The 16,580-nt window shown below is 56.7% G+C and overlaps 8 protein-coding genes across 8 annotated transcripts; 4 read left to right on the plus strand and 4 right to left on the minus strand.

Moving 5' to 3' along the window:
• Positions 1–272: 272 nt before the first annotated feature.
• On the minus strand, positions 273–1,335 carry ZTA1 (NADPH:quinone reductase; the record flags this gene model as incomplete). The annotated part of the gene is made up of 2 exons (XM_064806514.1): positions 273–1,119; positions 1,178–1,335. The coding sequence occupies 2 exons, from the start codon at positions 1,333–1,335 to the stop codon at positions 273–275; spliced, it is 1,005 nt and encodes a 334-aa protein (XP_064655331.1).
• Positions 1,336–1,744: 409 nt separating this feature from the next.
• LTR77_009287 (uncharacterized protein) lies at positions 1,745–4,017 on the minus strand (the record flags this gene model as incomplete). The annotated part of the gene is made up of 2 exons (XM_064806515.1): positions 1,745–3,574; positions 3,967–4,017. The coding sequence occupies 2 exons, from the start codon at positions 4,015–4,017 to the stop codon at positions 1,745–1,747; spliced, it is 1,881 nt and encodes a 626-aa protein (XP_064655332.1).
• Positions 4,018–4,276: 259 nt separating this feature from the next.
• On the plus strand, positions 4,277–5,647 carry LTR77_009288 (uncharacterized protein; the record flags this gene model as incomplete). The annotated part of the gene is made up of 2 exons (XM_064806516.1): positions 4,277–5,066; positions 5,100–5,647. 2 exons carry the CDS (start codon positions 4,277–4,279, stop codon positions 5,645–5,647), a joined length of 1,338 nt encoding a protein of 445 aa, XP_064655333.1.
• Positions 5,648–5,748: 101 nt separating this feature from the next.
• Positions 5,749–6,753, minus strand: LTR77_009289 (uncharacterized protein; the record flags this gene model as incomplete). Its single annotated transcript, XM_064806517.1, has 1 exon — positions 5,749–6,753. One exon carries the CDS (start codon positions 6,751–6,753, stop codon positions 5,749–5,751), a length of 1,005 nt encoding a protein of 334 aa, XP_064655334.1.
• Positions 6,754–7,060: 307 nt separating this feature from the next.
• ZPR1 (nucleolar zinc-finger protein) lies at positions 7,061–8,563 on the plus strand (the record flags this gene model as incomplete). The annotated part of the gene is made up of 1 exon (XM_064806518.1): positions 7,061–8,563. The coding sequence occupies one exon, from the start codon at positions 7,061–7,063 to the stop codon at positions 8,561–8,563; it is 1,503 nt and encodes a 500-aa protein (XP_064655335.1).
• A 987-nt stretch (positions 8,564–9,550) lies between these two features.
• NPR1 (Nitrogen permease reactivator protein) lies at positions 9,551–11,916 on the plus strand (the record flags this gene model as incomplete). Its single annotated transcript, XM_064806519.1, has 3 exons — positions 9,551–9,829; positions 9,885–11,220; positions 11,279–11,916. The coding sequence occupies 3 exons, from the start codon at positions 9,551–9,553 to the stop codon at positions 11,914–11,916; spliced, it is 2,253 nt and encodes a 750-aa protein (XP_064655336.1).
• Positions 11,917–13,594: 1,678 nt separating this feature from the next.
• Positions 13,595–14,385, plus strand: LTR77_009292 (uncharacterized protein; the record flags this gene model as incomplete). The annotated part of the gene is made up of 2 exons (XM_064806520.1): positions 13,595–14,198; positions 14,252–14,385. 2 exons carry the CDS (start codon positions 13,595–13,597, stop codon positions 14,383–14,385), a joined length of 738 nt encoding a protein of 245 aa, XP_064655337.1.
• Positions 14,386–14,432: 47 nt separating this feature from the next.
• Positions 14,433–16,164, minus strand: LTR77_009293 (uncharacterized protein; the record flags this gene model as incomplete). Its single annotated transcript, XM_064806521.1, has 2 exons — positions 14,433–15,988; positions 16,041–16,164. The coding sequence occupies 2 exons, from the start codon at positions 16,162–16,164 to the stop codon at positions 14,433–14,435; spliced, it is 1,680 nt and encodes a 559-aa protein (XP_064655338.1).
• Positions 16,165–16,580: the final 416 nt, after the last annotated feature.

Genomic DNA, 16,580 nt, shown 5'->3' on the forward strand with positions numbered 1-16,580 from the left:
GTGACCCATTGAGGAGGCCGGCGGTGGGGGACCAGATGGGATGGGAGAGGGAACGTCAGTTCATGTGGGCGTGGGAGGGATTGGTGAGGGAGAGCTGGTCTGGGTGGCGCATCGACGACGATGAAGTGATTGAGAGGTCAGGCCGAAGCGGCAGTTGTCCCTCCTGCTGCAGCTTCTTGGTCTCGAAGGCTGAGTTGCATTGCCACTGTATCAGTTACATTGTCGCTGTACAAGCACTCACTCACATCTCCCCCTTTCCACCTCCTCTGCCACTACTTCGAAGGATCCAACAACAACTTTCCTGTACTCCTCCGCCCCTGCAAATCCTCCTGCGCCCTCTTGACCTCGCTCAACGGATACGTCTCATGGATCCTCACATCCAAGCCCGCCTTCACCACAAAATCAAACAACTCGTTGCTCCAGTGCTCAAACTCCTCCCTCGTGACCAAGAAGTTGAACAACGTTGGCCGCATGAGCCGCACATTCTTCGGGCTGAGGCGGGAGATCGTGACCGGGTCCACAGCGCCGGAGGCGTTGCCGAAGGAGATCATGGATCCAAGACGGGCGACGCATTCGAGGGAGAGGTCGAAGGTGGATTTGCCGACGCCGTCGAAGACGGCGATGCAGCCGGCGTTGTTGGTGAGTTCCATGACTTTGGACTTGACGTCTGCTTCGCTGTAGTTGATCATGTGTGTCGCTCCCGCCTTGCTTGCTAGATCCACCTTTTCTTTCGTGGAGGCTGTGCCGATGGTGTTCGCGCCGACTGCTTTAAGCAACTGGCAGAGCCATAGTCCTGTTCCTCCTGCTGCGGCGTGGACGAGGACCCAGTCGCCTTTCTTTACGTGGTGTGCTTCCCGAATCAGAGTAAGAGCTGTGAGGCCTTGGAGGAAGGCTGCGGCGCCGACTTTCTCGCCCACGCCGGAGGGGAGCTTGAACGCTGTTTTGGCGTTGACCGCGGTGTATTCGGCGTAAGCGCCTTCTGCCATCCACACTACTCGATCTCCTGCCTTCATGCCATACAACTCTCCTCCAGGGCCGGTCGATGCGATTGTGCCTTCTCCTTCACGGCCGAGGATGTATGGGAAGTGGGGAGGGGGATAGAGACCGGTTCGGAAGTATCTAGACAAGCATGAGGGATCAGCTGGAGTCCTGTGAACGAGCGAGGAGGAGACCTCACGTGTCAATGAAGTTGATGCCAACAAAGTCATTCTTAACCAGCAGCTGGCCCTCTTTCGGCTCAGGAACAGGTAGGTCGGTCTTGTACTGCAAGACATCTGTGCCACCGTTCTTCTCAATGATCACACCCTTCATCGTCTTGGGGATCTGGGACGCCATGGTCCTTGCTGCAAATGGAGATGGACGGGCTAGATGGGATGAAACGGTAGCTGCTCTGCGTGATGCAGTGAAAAGGCGAGGTGTGAGGCGCGTGAGTGACATTCACGATATTGCTACAGGAGTAAGGAACGGGGGAGATGTGAGGGGACTTTTGTAGAGCAATTGTTTTCGGGAGTTGTAGTCTCGTGCGAGCTGTTGGAGGATGTGAGCTGAGCTGTTCATCAAGCTGACGTCGTGAGGGGCCGTCGGAGTTAGTCCCGTGCTATGTCCGCCTTGCCATATGAGGCAGGTAGATATCCATCTGTTCCCTTTCTCTCGGCTCGCTATGATTGCCGTCAACCAGGGGAGATCAATGTTCCCTATCACCAGCCGTCCGTCCACTCACCTACCCCCGCTTCATAAGCAAACCTCAATCGGGCTCCTCATCATCATAATCATTCTGTCCGTCGCCCTCATCATCCCGCGATACCTCCGCAACCTCCATTCCCATCCCGTCCGGCTGCCTCGTCATGTACCCCTTCGGCAGCCCGGGCTCCTTCCACTCCCGAATATCCTCATTCACCAACCACGTGAAGAAGCTCGCATACGAAGTCTCCAGGTAGTCGATCCACTTGATCCCGATATCCAGCTCCTTGACACAGACCTCCATCTTCAACCCGGGATAGCAGGACTTGAGAATCTCTTCGTCCATTACGAAATCGAACTCTTGGCCCTTCTTCGCCTTCAGCGCAGACTTCGGCATATCCATCGATGGCGCATGAGGGGGGTCCCAGCGGACGCAGTGCAGGCGGCCCATGGGCTTGACGATGGTGTTGCTGAGGCGGGAATCGTCGTAGATCTGCTTAGCTTCTTCGGTCATGAAATCCATGCCGGTGATTTCGAGACCGAGATTTTCGGTAGAGATGACTTGGAAGGGGTGGGTGTTAGCGATGTTGTTCTCGACGGCGGCGAACTGCTCTTCGGTGCCGTAGGCCGCAACGCCGGTGAGGAAGATCTTCTTCGCATCTGCCATGGTCCAGCCTACGTCGTCGCCTTCGACTACCCAGTCGCCCTCAGCGTGGAGGCCGGCGTAGTTGCCGCCGAAGAGAGTGGAACACGCGGTGTTGAAGCCGCCTGGCAGGCTCTTGTCGACGATGGCAAGCTTCGGCAGCTCTTCTTCAGCGAGATCGCAGACTTTGCGCGCACGCATCAGCTGGTCCTTGTACTTCGGGCAGACGTCATGGAGGAGCAGGTAGTTGTAGAAGCTCCGCAGCACGTTCGTCGCCGTCTCGACCTTGGCCTGATCGTGCCAGTTCAGCATGTCCATGAGCTGGGACGACAGGAAGCCTTTGGCGGTCGCTTCGAAGTCAACGTGCCAAGTGTCCTCCCCTTCAAAGACATCGAACCCATCCAACACCCGCTCAGAAACGCCGTAGTAAGCAGTCTTCTCAGCAATCTCCTTCCTGCTTAAGCCTTCCGTTTCCTCTTTGCTCAATGCACCCCCAGTGAACATGTTCTGCCCACCCTCCATGCCGCCATAGATCATGTACCGGCTGAAGATCTGACGAGTCTCTTGGTGCATTTTGCGTCTTGCACTGAACCTCGCGACTGCAGTCTCGATGCGGGTAGTGAACGACACGTCTTCGGCATAGTCCTCGCGATCCTGTTCATACTCCGCAGGTCTGATGGGGCCATCGGTAGCGTACTCCTCAAACCCCGTCGCCTTCATCATGCCCCTGGTCAGCCATGGCTTGTCTTCCGGGATAGTCTTCTTCTGCCTATCCAGGTTGATCTTCGGCTTCACCGTCATGCGCTTCCCGAGCGGAGTCTTGCGGCGGATACGCTTGCCATCGGCAGAAAGCTCAAGGAAGGTACTCTGCTTGAGAGCTTCTCTGACAGCGGTCTTGGGCCTGAACTGCCGCATCTTCCGGAAGCCGGTGATCTCGTTGAGGCTGACGGTGCCTTTGCCTTCGCGGATGAGGCCGAGAAGGTGGGCATCTTGACTGAGGTTGTCGTCGCCGAAGTAAAACTCGACTTGGTGGATGATCTCGGCTGCTTTGGGGTGCGCGGCGGTTTGCGGTGTTTGCCAGTTGGTGATGGGTGGGTTCACCGGGCCGCCAGTCTTGTTCGTGCCGTTGGTGCCTTGCTCTTCAGAAGTGACTGCGAGGTCATCGTTAATGGGCTCTCCCTCGACGGTGATGGTCGGCACGGTGGGTGGCGCCTCTTCTTCAGCAGTGGTCGCCATGTTGGTTGGTGACCCCTTGGAAATTGGTGGTTGAAGGGTCGATGAGGAAGTTTGCGAAGGTTGCAAGTGAAAAAGGACTTGAGTGGTCTTTGGACTTCACCAACCTTTAGTGAAGTGACGTTGAAGCTCACGGCACGTTAACATGTGATCAGAAACAGATGGAAGCCATCTTCTGATGTGAATCTCCTACCTGGAAAGCTCTTGCCTTTCCATATTGATTCTGCACAAGCAAGCAGCTGCAGCAACTTTCTACCTCACATCATCTTTGAAACGGTCAGTCAGTGACACTTCACCTCTCTCTAGCGCACAATCTACGATGCAATCCAGAACTTCATTGTATTAGGACCACGAAGGGATAGAAGACCGAATGGAAGATATGGAACCTGCGCGAACGAGCGTACGCTCACCTCCAGGCCAGCTCTGTGACCTCCGGACCATAGCCGCTGTCTTTCCGCCATCTTGAAGCAACCCGCGCTATGCGATGGCGAGCGCACTGCCAATGCCATGCACTCGCAGAACGATGGAAGGATTGGGAGGAGAATGGTTAGGCTGCATGTCCCAGTTATTGCCGGCAACTCGGCTGGTCGCCTCCGCATTTGCTGGGGACCTTATTCCCGCGAGATATATGTACTTCCTCCTCCAACTCAACTTGTTATTCAGCCTTCATTTCCTATTCCTACATTTCTTGCGGTCCGTGGGCATTGAAATAAAAACAAAATGAACTCTCGAGCCCTACTCAGCGCCCCTGCCCTATGGACTGAAGCAGCCACCGCAACAACCAAACGGTGTCTGGCCATTGGAAGTAGAACACAGCAAAGGACCTACACCGGACCCAGGCCAACAGCAGCATGCTCACAAAATGCCCATCCTGCTCAACGGCGCCAGTTCCACCGATCTCCCCAAAACCGACAAGCCTCCCCCGTAGCCACCAACCCCAACTCCACCGACCTCCCCCTCGCCGGCACCCTCGTCGTCTCCCTCGAACAAGCCATCGCCGGCCCCTTCTGCACCCGCCAACTCGCCGACCTCGGCGCCCGCGTCATCAAAATCGAACGTCCAGGCTTGGGCGACTTCAACCGCTACCACGACAAGCGCGTCAAAGATCAATGTTCTCATTTCGTCTGGACGAACCGGTCGAAAGAATCTTTAGCCCTGGACCTGAAGAAACCCGAAGACCTGGACGCTCTCAAAACGATCCTAGGGAAGGCGGACGTGCTGGTGCAAAACCTTGCCCCTGGAGCGACGGAGCGAATGGGACTCGGCTACGAAGCGTTGAAGTCTCAGCACCCAGGCCTCATCGTCTGCGATATCTCAGGCTACGGCAGCACAGGACCCTACAAAGACAAAAAAGCCTACGACCTCCTCATCCAATCCGAATCCGGCTTCCTCTCCGTCACCGGCTCGCCTGGCCAGCCCGCGAAATCGGGCATCAGCATCGCGGATATCGCGGCGGGAACTACTGCTTACAACAACATCCTCGCCGCTATAATCCGTCGGTCCAAAACCGGTAAGGGTTGTAGACTAGACGTGAGTATGCTAGAGAGCATGGCCGAATGGATGAGTTTCCCCATGTACTACGCCTTCAACGGCGCGCCCGGGCCGGCGCTGGCAGGGGCGGAGCACGCGAGTATATATCCTTATGGGCCGTTTGAGACGGGGGGTGAGGGGACGGTGATGTTGGGCATGCAGAACGAGCGGGAGTGGGGGATTTTCTGTCAGCAAATCCTTCAGAAGCCTGAACTTATGGAGGATCCGAGGTTCGAGACGACGTCGACCCGTTCAACGAATCGGAAAGAACTCAAGAAAATCATCGAAGAAGTCTTCGCCGCCTACAACGCCGACGAAATCCTGGAGAAATTGCAGAAAGCCGGTATTGCGAATGCGAAGGTGAATGATATGGCCGGCTTGTGGGCGCATCCGCAGCTCAAAGCTAGAGGGAGGTGGAGTGAGGTCGAGACACCTAACGGACGGATACCGGCGTTGAAGCCGGCGGGGGCGGCGGAGGGGTTTGAGGTGCGCATGGATCCGGTGCCGGGGGTGGGGGAGCATCAGGAGGGGATATTGAGGGAATTTGGGATTGAGCGGTAGGGTTTGACTGGGCTCTTTTTGGGAGGTCTACTGAATAGGGGTATCACGCGCAGTCATCAGCCAACTGACCACCACATTCTCCATCTGCCAATGATTGAAATCTAGTCAAACCGCGCAATCAACTGGTCCATACACCCCTCCACCCCCTTCAACCCAGCAATCACGTTCTCATCCCTCCCCTCCCCCGGCGTCCACCCGGCATGCGCAAAATCAATCATCTTGACCTTGAACGCCACCGGCGGCAGCGCCTCCTCCTCCTCTTCCTCCTCCAGACTCTTCTTCACCTCCAACCGCGTCGGGGCCCGCTCGTCCACGCGCGGGGTCTTGGGCTCACTCCCCATCAGCACCCCGAGCTCGGAGGAGTCGCCTTCGTAGACGACCAGGATGCTGGCGCTGAACATGCGGGACTCGTATTTCTCGAGCATGTGGCGCGCTTTCGTAATTTCGGCTAGGATGGTTTCGAGCAGCTCCTGCGCTTCTTCCGCTTTGAGGCCGGAGCTGAGGCCGGAGAAGAAGGTCTCGAAGCCCGAGATCACGTTGGAAGAGGTGAACTGCCGGCCGTAGAATTTATCGTAGATGTCAAAGTCGGATTTCTCGGGGTTGTAGACTTTCATGCCTGCGATGCGGAAGCCTAGGCTGCCGGTCGTGGTTTCCGAGGCGACTTTGTCGAGACGGGCAGCTTTATCGTCTGAAGTGCCCGGGGCGTACAGGCGGGCGCCGAGTTTGAGATCCAGGACGTTGGGGCGCTTGAATCCGTGCTCCAGATTCTCCAGCACGATGGCAGTTTTGGTGGCGATCTTGGCACCGTGCAGGAGTTGCTGGTCTTTGCTCTCCTGGCTCAGCTCGGCAGGCTCATGGGCAGCTGTGGGAGCTGCTACTTGGGCAGGACTGCCTAGGGACAGAGTGCCCATGAAGGTCGGCATCATCTCTGAGAAGTCCGGGTGCAGGTTCAGCGTCTCCTGGTAGAAGTTGATTTCGGCGTCGACGCAGGGTTTGATGATGAGTTCGCCGGACGGGTCGGAGAGGACGCCATCGTGGCCTGCGGCGGCGTTTTCGAAGGCTTTGAGTTGGGATTGGTCGAGTTTGGGGTGTTTGTTGGTGGCCATGGTTGGTTGTTGATCCTGTCAGGTGGGTATGGTGTTCGAGGAGAGTGTGTTCCTGAAGACGTGAGGTCCAGATTGTGGTGGAGGCGTGGTCCGCGGAGGATTATGTCAATTGGATGTGTGATATGACATGATTATTCTTGCTGGCTCAATCAGAAGGATGAGGCAGGGTTCAACGTCGGAGGTGTGTCCGACTCCTCGTGGCATGCCGCTAAGATAAGGCGATAAGCACGGCGGGCTTTCGTCATGTTTTGAGAAAAGTTCAGATGCTTAGAAAACACCCGACAACACAAACCACACAACTACAACTATGGCACAACAACCCAACGGCCACCCGCCTCAAGGCGCCTCCCTTGCGACCGACCTCTTCGAAGACATGGGCCGCAAAGTCTCCAGCTATAACACCAACGGCACCACCTCAGACAACGAGCCCGACCAGCGAGTCACGGAAGAAATCGAATCGCTATGCATGAACTGCCACGAAGACGGCATCACCAGACTGCTGTTAACGCGAATACCATTCTTCCGCGAAATCGTCATCATGTCTTTCTCATGCACGCACTGCGGGTTCCAGAACAACGAGATCCAGTCGGCGGGGTCGATACAGGAGAAGGGCGCAAAGTACGCTCTACGAGTTGAGAGCGAGGCGGATTTACAGAGACAAGTAGTGAAGAGCGATATCTGCGCGTTCAAGATCGAGGATATTGATCTAGAGATCCCGCCTGGAAAGGGCCGGTACACGAATGTGGAGGGGTTGATCGCGAGTACACGGCAGGATCTGGAAACGCACCAGGATGAGCGGATGAGACAGATGCCGGAAGTCGGGGAGAAAGTGGCGGGCGTGATCAGGACGTTGGCGGATATGGTGGAAGGGAGGAGGTTTCCGTTCATGATCTCGGTGGATGATCCCAGTGGGAACTCGATGATTGAGCCGAAGCCTGGGGAGGCGGCAGGTAAGTGGGCGAAGAGTGAGTACAATCGGACGGCTGCGCAGAATGCGGAGTTGGGGCTAGGAGATGAGGTCGAGCAGCCGACGCAGGAGGAGCAAACGAGTACACGACCCGAGTACCACGCGGAAGGCCTAGTAGGCGCCCAACCCACCAACGGCGTCCAACCCAACAACGTCGACGACGAAGACATCATCGAGAACCAAATCTACGAATTCCCCGCCTCCTGCCCCGGCTGCACGCGCCCTTGCTCCACCAACATGAAAATGGTCAACATCCCCTACTTCAAACAAGTCGTCATCATGAGCACCGTCTGCGAGCACTGCGGGTACCGGAGTAACGAAGTCAAGACGGGCGGGGAGGTGCCTGAGAAGGGTTCGCGCATTACGCTGAAAGTGTCGAGCCGCGAAGACCTGGCGCGGGATATTCTGAAGAGCGAAAGCGCGGCTCTCGCCTGCCCCGAGCTCCAGCTGCGGGTAGAACCCGGCACGATGGGCGGCCGCTTCACAACCGTCGAAGGCATCCTGACGCAAATCCGCAAAGACCTGCGCGGCCAAGCCTTTGGTCTCGAAGACGGCGATTCCGAACTCCCAGATGGCGGTGGCGACTCCATGACCGAGGGCTCAAAAGAGGCCTGGGACGCCTTTTTCGCGAGCTTGACAGAGGCGATCGAGGGCAAGAAGGAGTTTAGCCTGGTGCTGGAGGATCCGCTGGCGAGTAGTTATGTGCAGAGCCTAACGGCGCCGGAGCCGGATGGGCAGATTGAGGTGGTGGAGTATGAGAGGACGGAGAGGGAGGAGGAGGATTTGGGGTTGAGGGATATGAAGACGGAGGGGTATGAGGAGGACGGGGTGCAGGCTCGATAACATAGAACGGTACCAAAGCCACGTCTCTCGTTCGAGGGCAACTTGAGGACCTACCTGCTCTTTCTATTTCTGTTGTTCATCTACTTGACTTCGGCAGCATTTGTGCCCTAGATCGTCTGACTTTGTGTATTCGGTGAGCTGATCATGTGCTTGGCCATCAGAAAAGAGTCGTCTTTGTCAGACAACCACACGCTACAGAGGAACAGGAAAGCGCATCAGCACCAGCAACAAGTCCCCCCTTGGCTTGTGCACCATCTGGCGAATGCCGTCGTCGTAGGGCTGGCTGATCTACGCGTGTCGGTCGGCCCACTTGCGACGAGATTTTCACATGTCAACCAGACTTTTCTCGTTGGGAGTGTGTTTTGGGAATCACGAAACATTGTCAAAGTTACGACGAAAACGTGTCCCGAATTATCATCGAAACACACCACGACACGAGTCTTTGACTTTGCTCGTCATCGCCAATCACACCCCATCGTCGACGCCGGTGTCGGATCCGTCTGCACTCGATTTGCCCCACGCTGCGCCGTTGAAAGGGCACTGGCGGCGACGGCGACAGAGCTTGCTGCTTCCAGTAGTCCGTACCTCGTGCACACTAAGCAGCCACTTCCTTCTCTACTGCTCAGTCATTGCGACGTCTTCTTCGGTCGTTGATTCATCCTTCCTGTCCATCGTCAGCTCCATCATCACCGAGAGTATTGGTACCATCGCCCGCCGAACAACGTTGACCGCCGACCCCGAGTATATTACGACACCGCCTGCAGCAAACCTTCCCAGCTCGCTGATATCTCCCCAAGTACTCGAAAATAATACGAGACCCTCCCGTCCGGATCGCGGCGGAACAACCCAACAAACAATCAGCGTGACTCTGCTCAGCCCGGCCGAGACAGCAGATCGTCCAGTGAAGTGAGACCGGCGCTCTGGGAACAAAGGGAGCCCCCGGTCATCAGGCGGACACCGCGCAGGATAGGACAGGCAAAATCCGCAATGGCCAGTCCGATGGAGGACACGGACATGGAGAGGCACGGGGTGCACTTTGCTTCCCGTGACGTCGAGATTGCACCTGATGAGAGGGAGCCCGAGCCGAGTCTGGAACCCGTGCAGACCATTACTGGGGTGGGCGATCAGAGGGAGGATTTGAATGATCAGGCGAAGCAGGAGCTGCAGCAGTTGAAGACGACGTTGAAGAACAGTATGCAGTCGGCTAGGGCGCAGCATCATGCGTTTGAGCCCGTGTCGTTGCCCGGGTCGCAGCCGGCGTCGAGGGTGGGTCTGGTATGCTAAGTAATGTGAAAATGCAATGCTGACGTAGTGTATACAGATGCATTCGGGCACGACGACACCTAGTAGAAGACACCTCCCAGCTGGCTCCGCTGAACCTTCGCCGAAGACTTCACCTCCTGCGACAGCCGTACACTCACCACCCCTCACACCGGCAGCGACGAAGTCGAGAGATGGAAAGGCGTCTGTGGGTGCGATACCTGGGTACGCACGCCCAGGAGCAGAGGTCATGACTCCACAGCGGTCGGCATCACCACAGCGAGGGGAGAAGCCGGTCGATAAAGCGGCGATATCCAGCCACCCACGACAACAGCCCATCTTCTCCATTGGCTCAGGCGGCGATTCACAGCCAGCATCTAAAGATCAAAGTCCTGCTGGGACACCTGCGAGCACTGCACCTGGCACACCACGACCCAAGACACCCGCAGAAGCTGCACCGAGGAAAGGCTCGGGCGTGCGGCAGACACAGTCTGATGACTCGCAGTTCCGCTTTGGCAACAGAGACCCTGCAATAGGCTTCTCGAGCTCCGGACAAGCCAACATCTCCTCCCCTCTTCCGAGTAATGCTCCCACCTTACCACGCTCGAACGCAAGTGGGACGAGTTTGTCGAATTTCGACAACAAGCGGTCAAGCTTATTTGGTGGTGCGAAGAAGGAGCATGATGATAGCTCGTCCAAGCTTGGCGATAAGGAGAAGGACAAGGAGAGCTCGCACAGCTCGTCAAAGTCGAACCTGAAGCGCTTCTTCAAAATTGGGGACAGACATCACCACCGGGAGAAGTCGCAGCGGTCGAACGGCGACCACCGCGATGGAACAAGAACACCAGAGCGAGAATCGCTATCCGGACCTAGTGTGCCTTTCGCCGACGACCACGGCCTACAGTCGAAATATGGCAAATTCGGGAAGATGCTGGGCTCCGGCGCTGGTGGGTCGGTGCGGTTGATGAAACGGACCGGAGACGGTACGGTGTTTGCAGTCAAGCAGTTTCGCGACCGTCATCCCTATGAGAATGAGAAAGAATACAACAAAAAGGTCACGGCTGAGTTCTGCATCGGCTCGACGCTGCACCACGGCAACATCATCGAGACGATCGACATTGTGCAGGAGAAGGGCAAGTGGTACGAGGTGATGGAGTATGCGCCGTTCGATCTCTTCGCCACCGTCATGACCGGTAAGATGGGACGGGAGGAGGTTACGTGCACCACGATGCAGATTCTGGCTGGAGTGCTGTATTTCCACAGTATGGGACTGGCGCATCGAGATCTGAAGCTGGATAATGTCGTGATCAACGAGCATGGGATTATGAAGTTGATTGATTTCGGCAGCGCGGTGGTGTTTAGATATCCGTTTGAGAACGAGGTGGTGATGGCGACGGGTGAGCGACCCCAAAAACCTTCACTACACTGAATCTATGCTGATAACATGTTTCGCAGGCGTCGTCGGCTCCGACCCCTACCTCGCGCCAGAAGTCTACGATCAAGCTAAGTACGATCCACGAATGGCCGACATCTGGTCCATCGCCATCATCTTCTGCTGCATGACGCTGCGGCGCTTCCCCTGGAAAGCTCCCCGGTTGTCGGATAACTCATACCGTCTCTTCATCTCCCCGCCCGACCCGGAACAGGACCGCTATCTCGACGCCCAGCGCCGCAGCTCTAATAGAGGCTCGGTGGCTTCCGTCGATGGAAGGGGCGTGCAATCCGAACCCGCGTCGCGAAACGCCACCGGCAACGGCGCCGAAACCGACGGAGACCACAAACACCATCACCACCACCAACACAACCCCTCCACCGCCGACAAATCCGACTCCGTCTCCCGCCAATCCACCACCAGCAGCGACCAACCCACCATCAAAGGCCCGCTTCGTCTCCTCCGCCTCTTACCGCGCGAGAGCCGCCACATCATCGGTCGCATGCTCGAGCTCGACCCGAAGAAACGCGCGGATATGGATGAGATTTTGGCGGATCCTTGGGTGCAGAATTCTTTGGTGTGCAGGCAGGAGGAGAATGGGGTGGTGGTTAAGGCGCCGGGGCATACGCATGTGTTGCAGCCGAGTAATGCTGGGAAGTAGGGGGATTTGGTTGGGTGGTTCGAGTGGCCGGATAGGTGGCAGGGGTGGTGAGGGGGTGTGGTGGGGGCTGGGGGGGAGAAAGCGGATGGAGGCAAAGGGGGGAGGGGAGGAAATACTAATGAAAAAGTACCAGCGATGGTCGTCATGGCGTCTGTAATGATGAACGGGATGGGCGGGTGGACATGTGCAGATCGGCGTGGATGGGAAGGGAGAGGCGTTGTCTTTGTTTTTCGGTCGGAGGAAAGAACACGAGGCTACGGCTGGAATACAGTACGTTATGCTGCTGGGGGAGGAAAAGGGCGGACATGTGGGCTCCCCGTCTTGAGCTTGCTAGGCGTTTCGGGGAGTTGTAATGGTTTATAGGGCTGGTTCGGGAGGATCAAGTTAGGTAGTGGTTGAATCTTTGATATTAATGGAATGCATGCGATTCAGCGAGAGGGTTTATTGATCCTGATTCCTTTGTTCCTCTAGCCATGTTGAAGGCTGTATAAGGAATGGGATTGATCGCGCTGTCAATGCTTCGTCTTGCTTGACGTCTACGGCTATTGGGGGGTAAGGAGGCCTTGTAGGAGTGGATGGAAGGGTGGACTCGTGCTCGAGAGCTCGCATGGCTCGCTCGTTCCATTCGGCCATAACTGACGTGCTGATAGCTCGAGGTCTGCGGTCTGACGGCGTACTAGTTGCTAGTGGGTGTAGTAGAGGATTCCTGCACCACACGGCGAGAGAAGCTTGACGAACGATACGGAGTCTCGACACCGATCGTCGCAGAGCTCGTTTCTCTCGCACCACCCATACCGCTCACGATTCGCCCGTCCGTCGTTAGAGGTCGGAAGTGGAGTGAGTTGGTGTTTCAGCAGCTTAAGCAACACGCAATCCGCCATGCACCTCATCGTCCTCATCGTCCTCATCGTCCTTCTCCATTCCATCAGCAGCGGAACTCGTTCCTTCGAGCTCGCTATAGCTCCGCCCTATCACATGCAACTCTCGGCATCCGTCGACCGTCGCACTTGGAAGGATACGCTATCGCGGCTAGGTATCGGGTGGCTTTTTCCCCCCAAGGCTCTCATCATGGCCGGGCATGCCACCAACCACTGGGCGCGCGCTATAAGGCCACGTTCCCTCCCCCCAGTATGCGAATCGAGGAAGATGGTTGAACGGGTGATGTACGAACTGCCTGCCGCCGGCGAACGATGGGCCGGCCACATTTCCTGGACGTGCGGCTAGCGAATGGTGCTGGTTCTGGTTCTACTGGCGGGCAGAGTTTTGTTTTCAATAAGAATTTTTCGACGGCGACCCCGGTGCCGCCGCCGCTGAGACTTGATAATCATCCGCCGGCGTTGGGACGGGAGGAGAGCACGCGAGTGCAGTTGCAGAGGCAGAGACTGAAGGAGTCGGAAGAACATGCTGTTTTCGTCGCGCAGAGTGTGAATGTTCCCGGGTTGAAGACGAGCGCATGTAAGTATTCTGCACGTGCTCTGCCTACATACTTCCCTCTCGTCTCTCTTTCCATTCAAAAGCAAAGAATCTCTCTAATACTTTCACAAAAGCCTTCTTCGCCTCCCTCCGCACCAACCTCCGCCTCAACGCCTCCCCACCCTCAAGTCCCCTCTCCACACCCCCCTCCCTGCGCGCATCCACCGGCACCCTCCCCCCGCCCTCCCCCCTCTCCTTCGCAACCATGGACCCCGCCGACGCCGAACCCACCCCCGCCCTCCCCGAAGACCCCCTCGCCAACGTCCCCGAACTCCACACCTACCTCACCGCCGACCCCGCCGAGCGCACCGCGGCTCTCAAGCTCGTCGCGGACAGCATCGCGCAGATGCGGCAGACCGCTAATAATAGCCTGATTTTCCACCCGTTGAACCTCGCGCTCTTCGTTGGTGTCCTGGCGGTGATAATCCGGTACATGATCAACGCTGGGCACGAACCGTTCATCGTCGGCACCACGTGCACGGGACTCTTGTGCATTGAACTGGTGCTGATACGGTTCTTGACACAAGATTATCTCCTAGCGGCGGAGGAGATCAATTGGGCGTGGTTGGGGGATGCGGATATGATAGTGACGAAATTCGGCGACGAGGTAATTGGGACGGTGGTGGTGGAGTGGGTTAGTGGGGAGGCGAGGGGGAAGAGGAAGAAGGCGTGGAAGGGGGAGATAAAGGCGTGGACGGTGCGGTTGCGGTATAGGAGGAAGGGCGTGGGGAGAGCGTTGTTGGAGGAGGCGGTGAAGGAGTCAAGGAAGAAGGGGGCGGAGGGGATTGAGTTTCAGGAGGGGCATGCTAGTGAGTTGAGGTGAATGAGTAGAAGAAGTGATGGAATACTGACCTTCTTGCAGATTCAAAGCGTGTGCTCCCAGTGTTCTACAGCGGGAAATTCGACAAGGGAGACAGGAAGGCACGGGAGAAGCTGCAGGACCTGCTGGGGAGTAGTCCCACGAAGACTAGAAGAAAGAGGGGCAGCAGCGGATAGATGACTTCAACGTATTAATGATCATGAATCTTGGAACCTCACCGACTTCAGCCCGTGTCTTGAGATTTCGGTAGGTCCACGTGCTTGTACCTAACATCCCAAGTCCAGTGGTCAGGGTGCTCGTCCCAGTCGTTCTGGCTCCAGCCATCGGCCGACCAGCCCAAGAACGGCAGCGCGACCACTTTTTCTGTGTTATCAGAACTCCTCGTCACGACCAGCGCTGGACAGGTGAAGCGCTTGTTGCCTTTGACTAGATGCAAGGCATTGTCGAACCGGTTGCCGTCGCCAGAGACAAGGGACTTGCGAAGGTCCGCGATATCCGCCTTGTCGAGAAACCGTACTCGAACTGTGCAGCCCTGTGTTGCCGCCGACGGAGATGCTGCAGGGTGGACGCGGAGCCAGTATCTGCCATCCCAGAGTTGCCATTGTGTCCAAGAAGCTGGTTGCTCTTCATTTCCAAGATGAACAGGCGGACAGAGTGTAAGCTGCAGTGTCTCTTTCTCTTTACTCGTCGGCAGACGACGGCAAAGGGTAACAGTCCGATAAACAGCGGCGCTGCGGTTAGGCACTCTCTGGATGTCGACCCCGGCCACTTGAACTGCGTGTGGTGAGGTCTCCAGATCGAACCCAAACGCATACTCAATAGCGCGATCCAGGCTCATCAGAGGCACTTCTCGAGCCGGAGTCACCAGGTTGATGATCTTGCGAAGCAGCGCGGCCTGCTCAATTCTTCCCATCATCGATATCGGCTCGGCGGACAACGTGAAAGTAGCTTCTCCGGCGCTGATGTCTAGTTTGATGTCCATTGCATCAAACATATTTGTTGCGGTTTCCTCGAGAGCGTCGCGTTCGCTAGCTTTATTCTCGGCCAATGCCAGGAGTCTGCTCTTATTAAGCGCCCTAGGTAGGGCATCTGAGCTGAGCAGGGAGCGAATAGTATTCCGCATGGTCACCGTCACATCCGTGTTCGTACGGTCCTCGAACCAGCGCACACCGTTCTGTTGGCAGATGGAGACGAGCTGCTCCTTGTCGAACGCCAGCAGAGGCCGAGCAATCCTTACGCCACCTTCTTCAACGGGGTTTGGCGCTTGAGTCCTCGTCTCGCCGAGCTCAGCATCACCGGAATGGTCTACGCCATACAAGCCAGCGCATTCCGGAATCGCCGCTTCGAATTTGATGCCGCGAAGTCCTGATCCACGGTAGCCCGCAAGCATCCTCATCATCACCGTCTCCGCCTGGTCATCACGGTGATGTCCTAGAAGGAGCGTGTCGATTCTTTGCTCGTGACACGCGTGACCGAGCGCCCGGTAGCGTAGCTTACGGGCTATGGATTCCATGTTGTTGACTCGTTGTGGGTCACCGTATGCCTTCCAGTCCAGGTCCAATATTCGTGACTCGATGCCTAACCTGGAGAGTTCGGAGGAAACCTTTTGAGCCTCGTGTGCACTGTCCGAGCGTAGCTTGTGGTTGACGATGAACGCTGTAAAGCCTGGTGGCGTGGCGGAGTACTTGTCTGTCCACGCCGACCTCGAGCTGGAATCAATCGCCTCTCTGCATAAGCTCGCCAGAGCCATTGAATCCACGCCGCCGCTGATGGCCAGCCCTGCGCCTCGTCAGTACTCGTTCAATGGCAGGAAGAACTTTGACGTCCTCACCTAGACGTAGCTTGCTGCCGTGGTTCCGCCATAACGCGTGGAGCGTAATGGCAAACGCGTGACGAATGTCCAGTCTAGGATATACTGCGGTCTGTGAGAGCCGAGCGAGGGACTGGACCTTCATACAAGAGCACTGTACGATGCAGATTTGACGTTGTTGATGTCGCCTTGCAGAAGAATGGAAGGCGCCGGGCTGAGGTGCCAGTTGCAAGTGTTCAGGGTTAGGGTTGGGGTTAACAAACGGACTACGACGACGACGAACTCTACGCTCCAATGTTGAAACAGAGATCTCTGTGCGACGGCACGCTTGGCTATTCGAATCGATACCCGAGCGGAAGGGGCCCGAGTGGGGTGTTATGTGGCAGGAGCGATGTGCGTGGCTTTAGCAGTGGACGATCAAATTTTGGTCGTCGGTGCAGGATGTTGACGACAATGACCACTCCCGGCAGTCACTGTGGACGAACTCAAGTACAAGCAAGGCATCAATGTGAGAACAAGTGGAAGAAGCTGGTATGGATCTCAACCAATCTGATACACACA

The sequence above is a fragment of the Saxophila tyrrhenica genome (assembly GCF_035928015.1).
Source record: "Saxophila tyrrhenica strain CCFEE 5935 chromosome Unknown scaffold_17, whole genome shotgun sequence".
In the NCBI taxonomy this organism is placed as follows: Eukaryota; Fungi; Ascomycota; class Dothideomycetes; order Mycosphaerellales; family Extremaceae; genus Saxophila; species Saxophila tyrrhenica.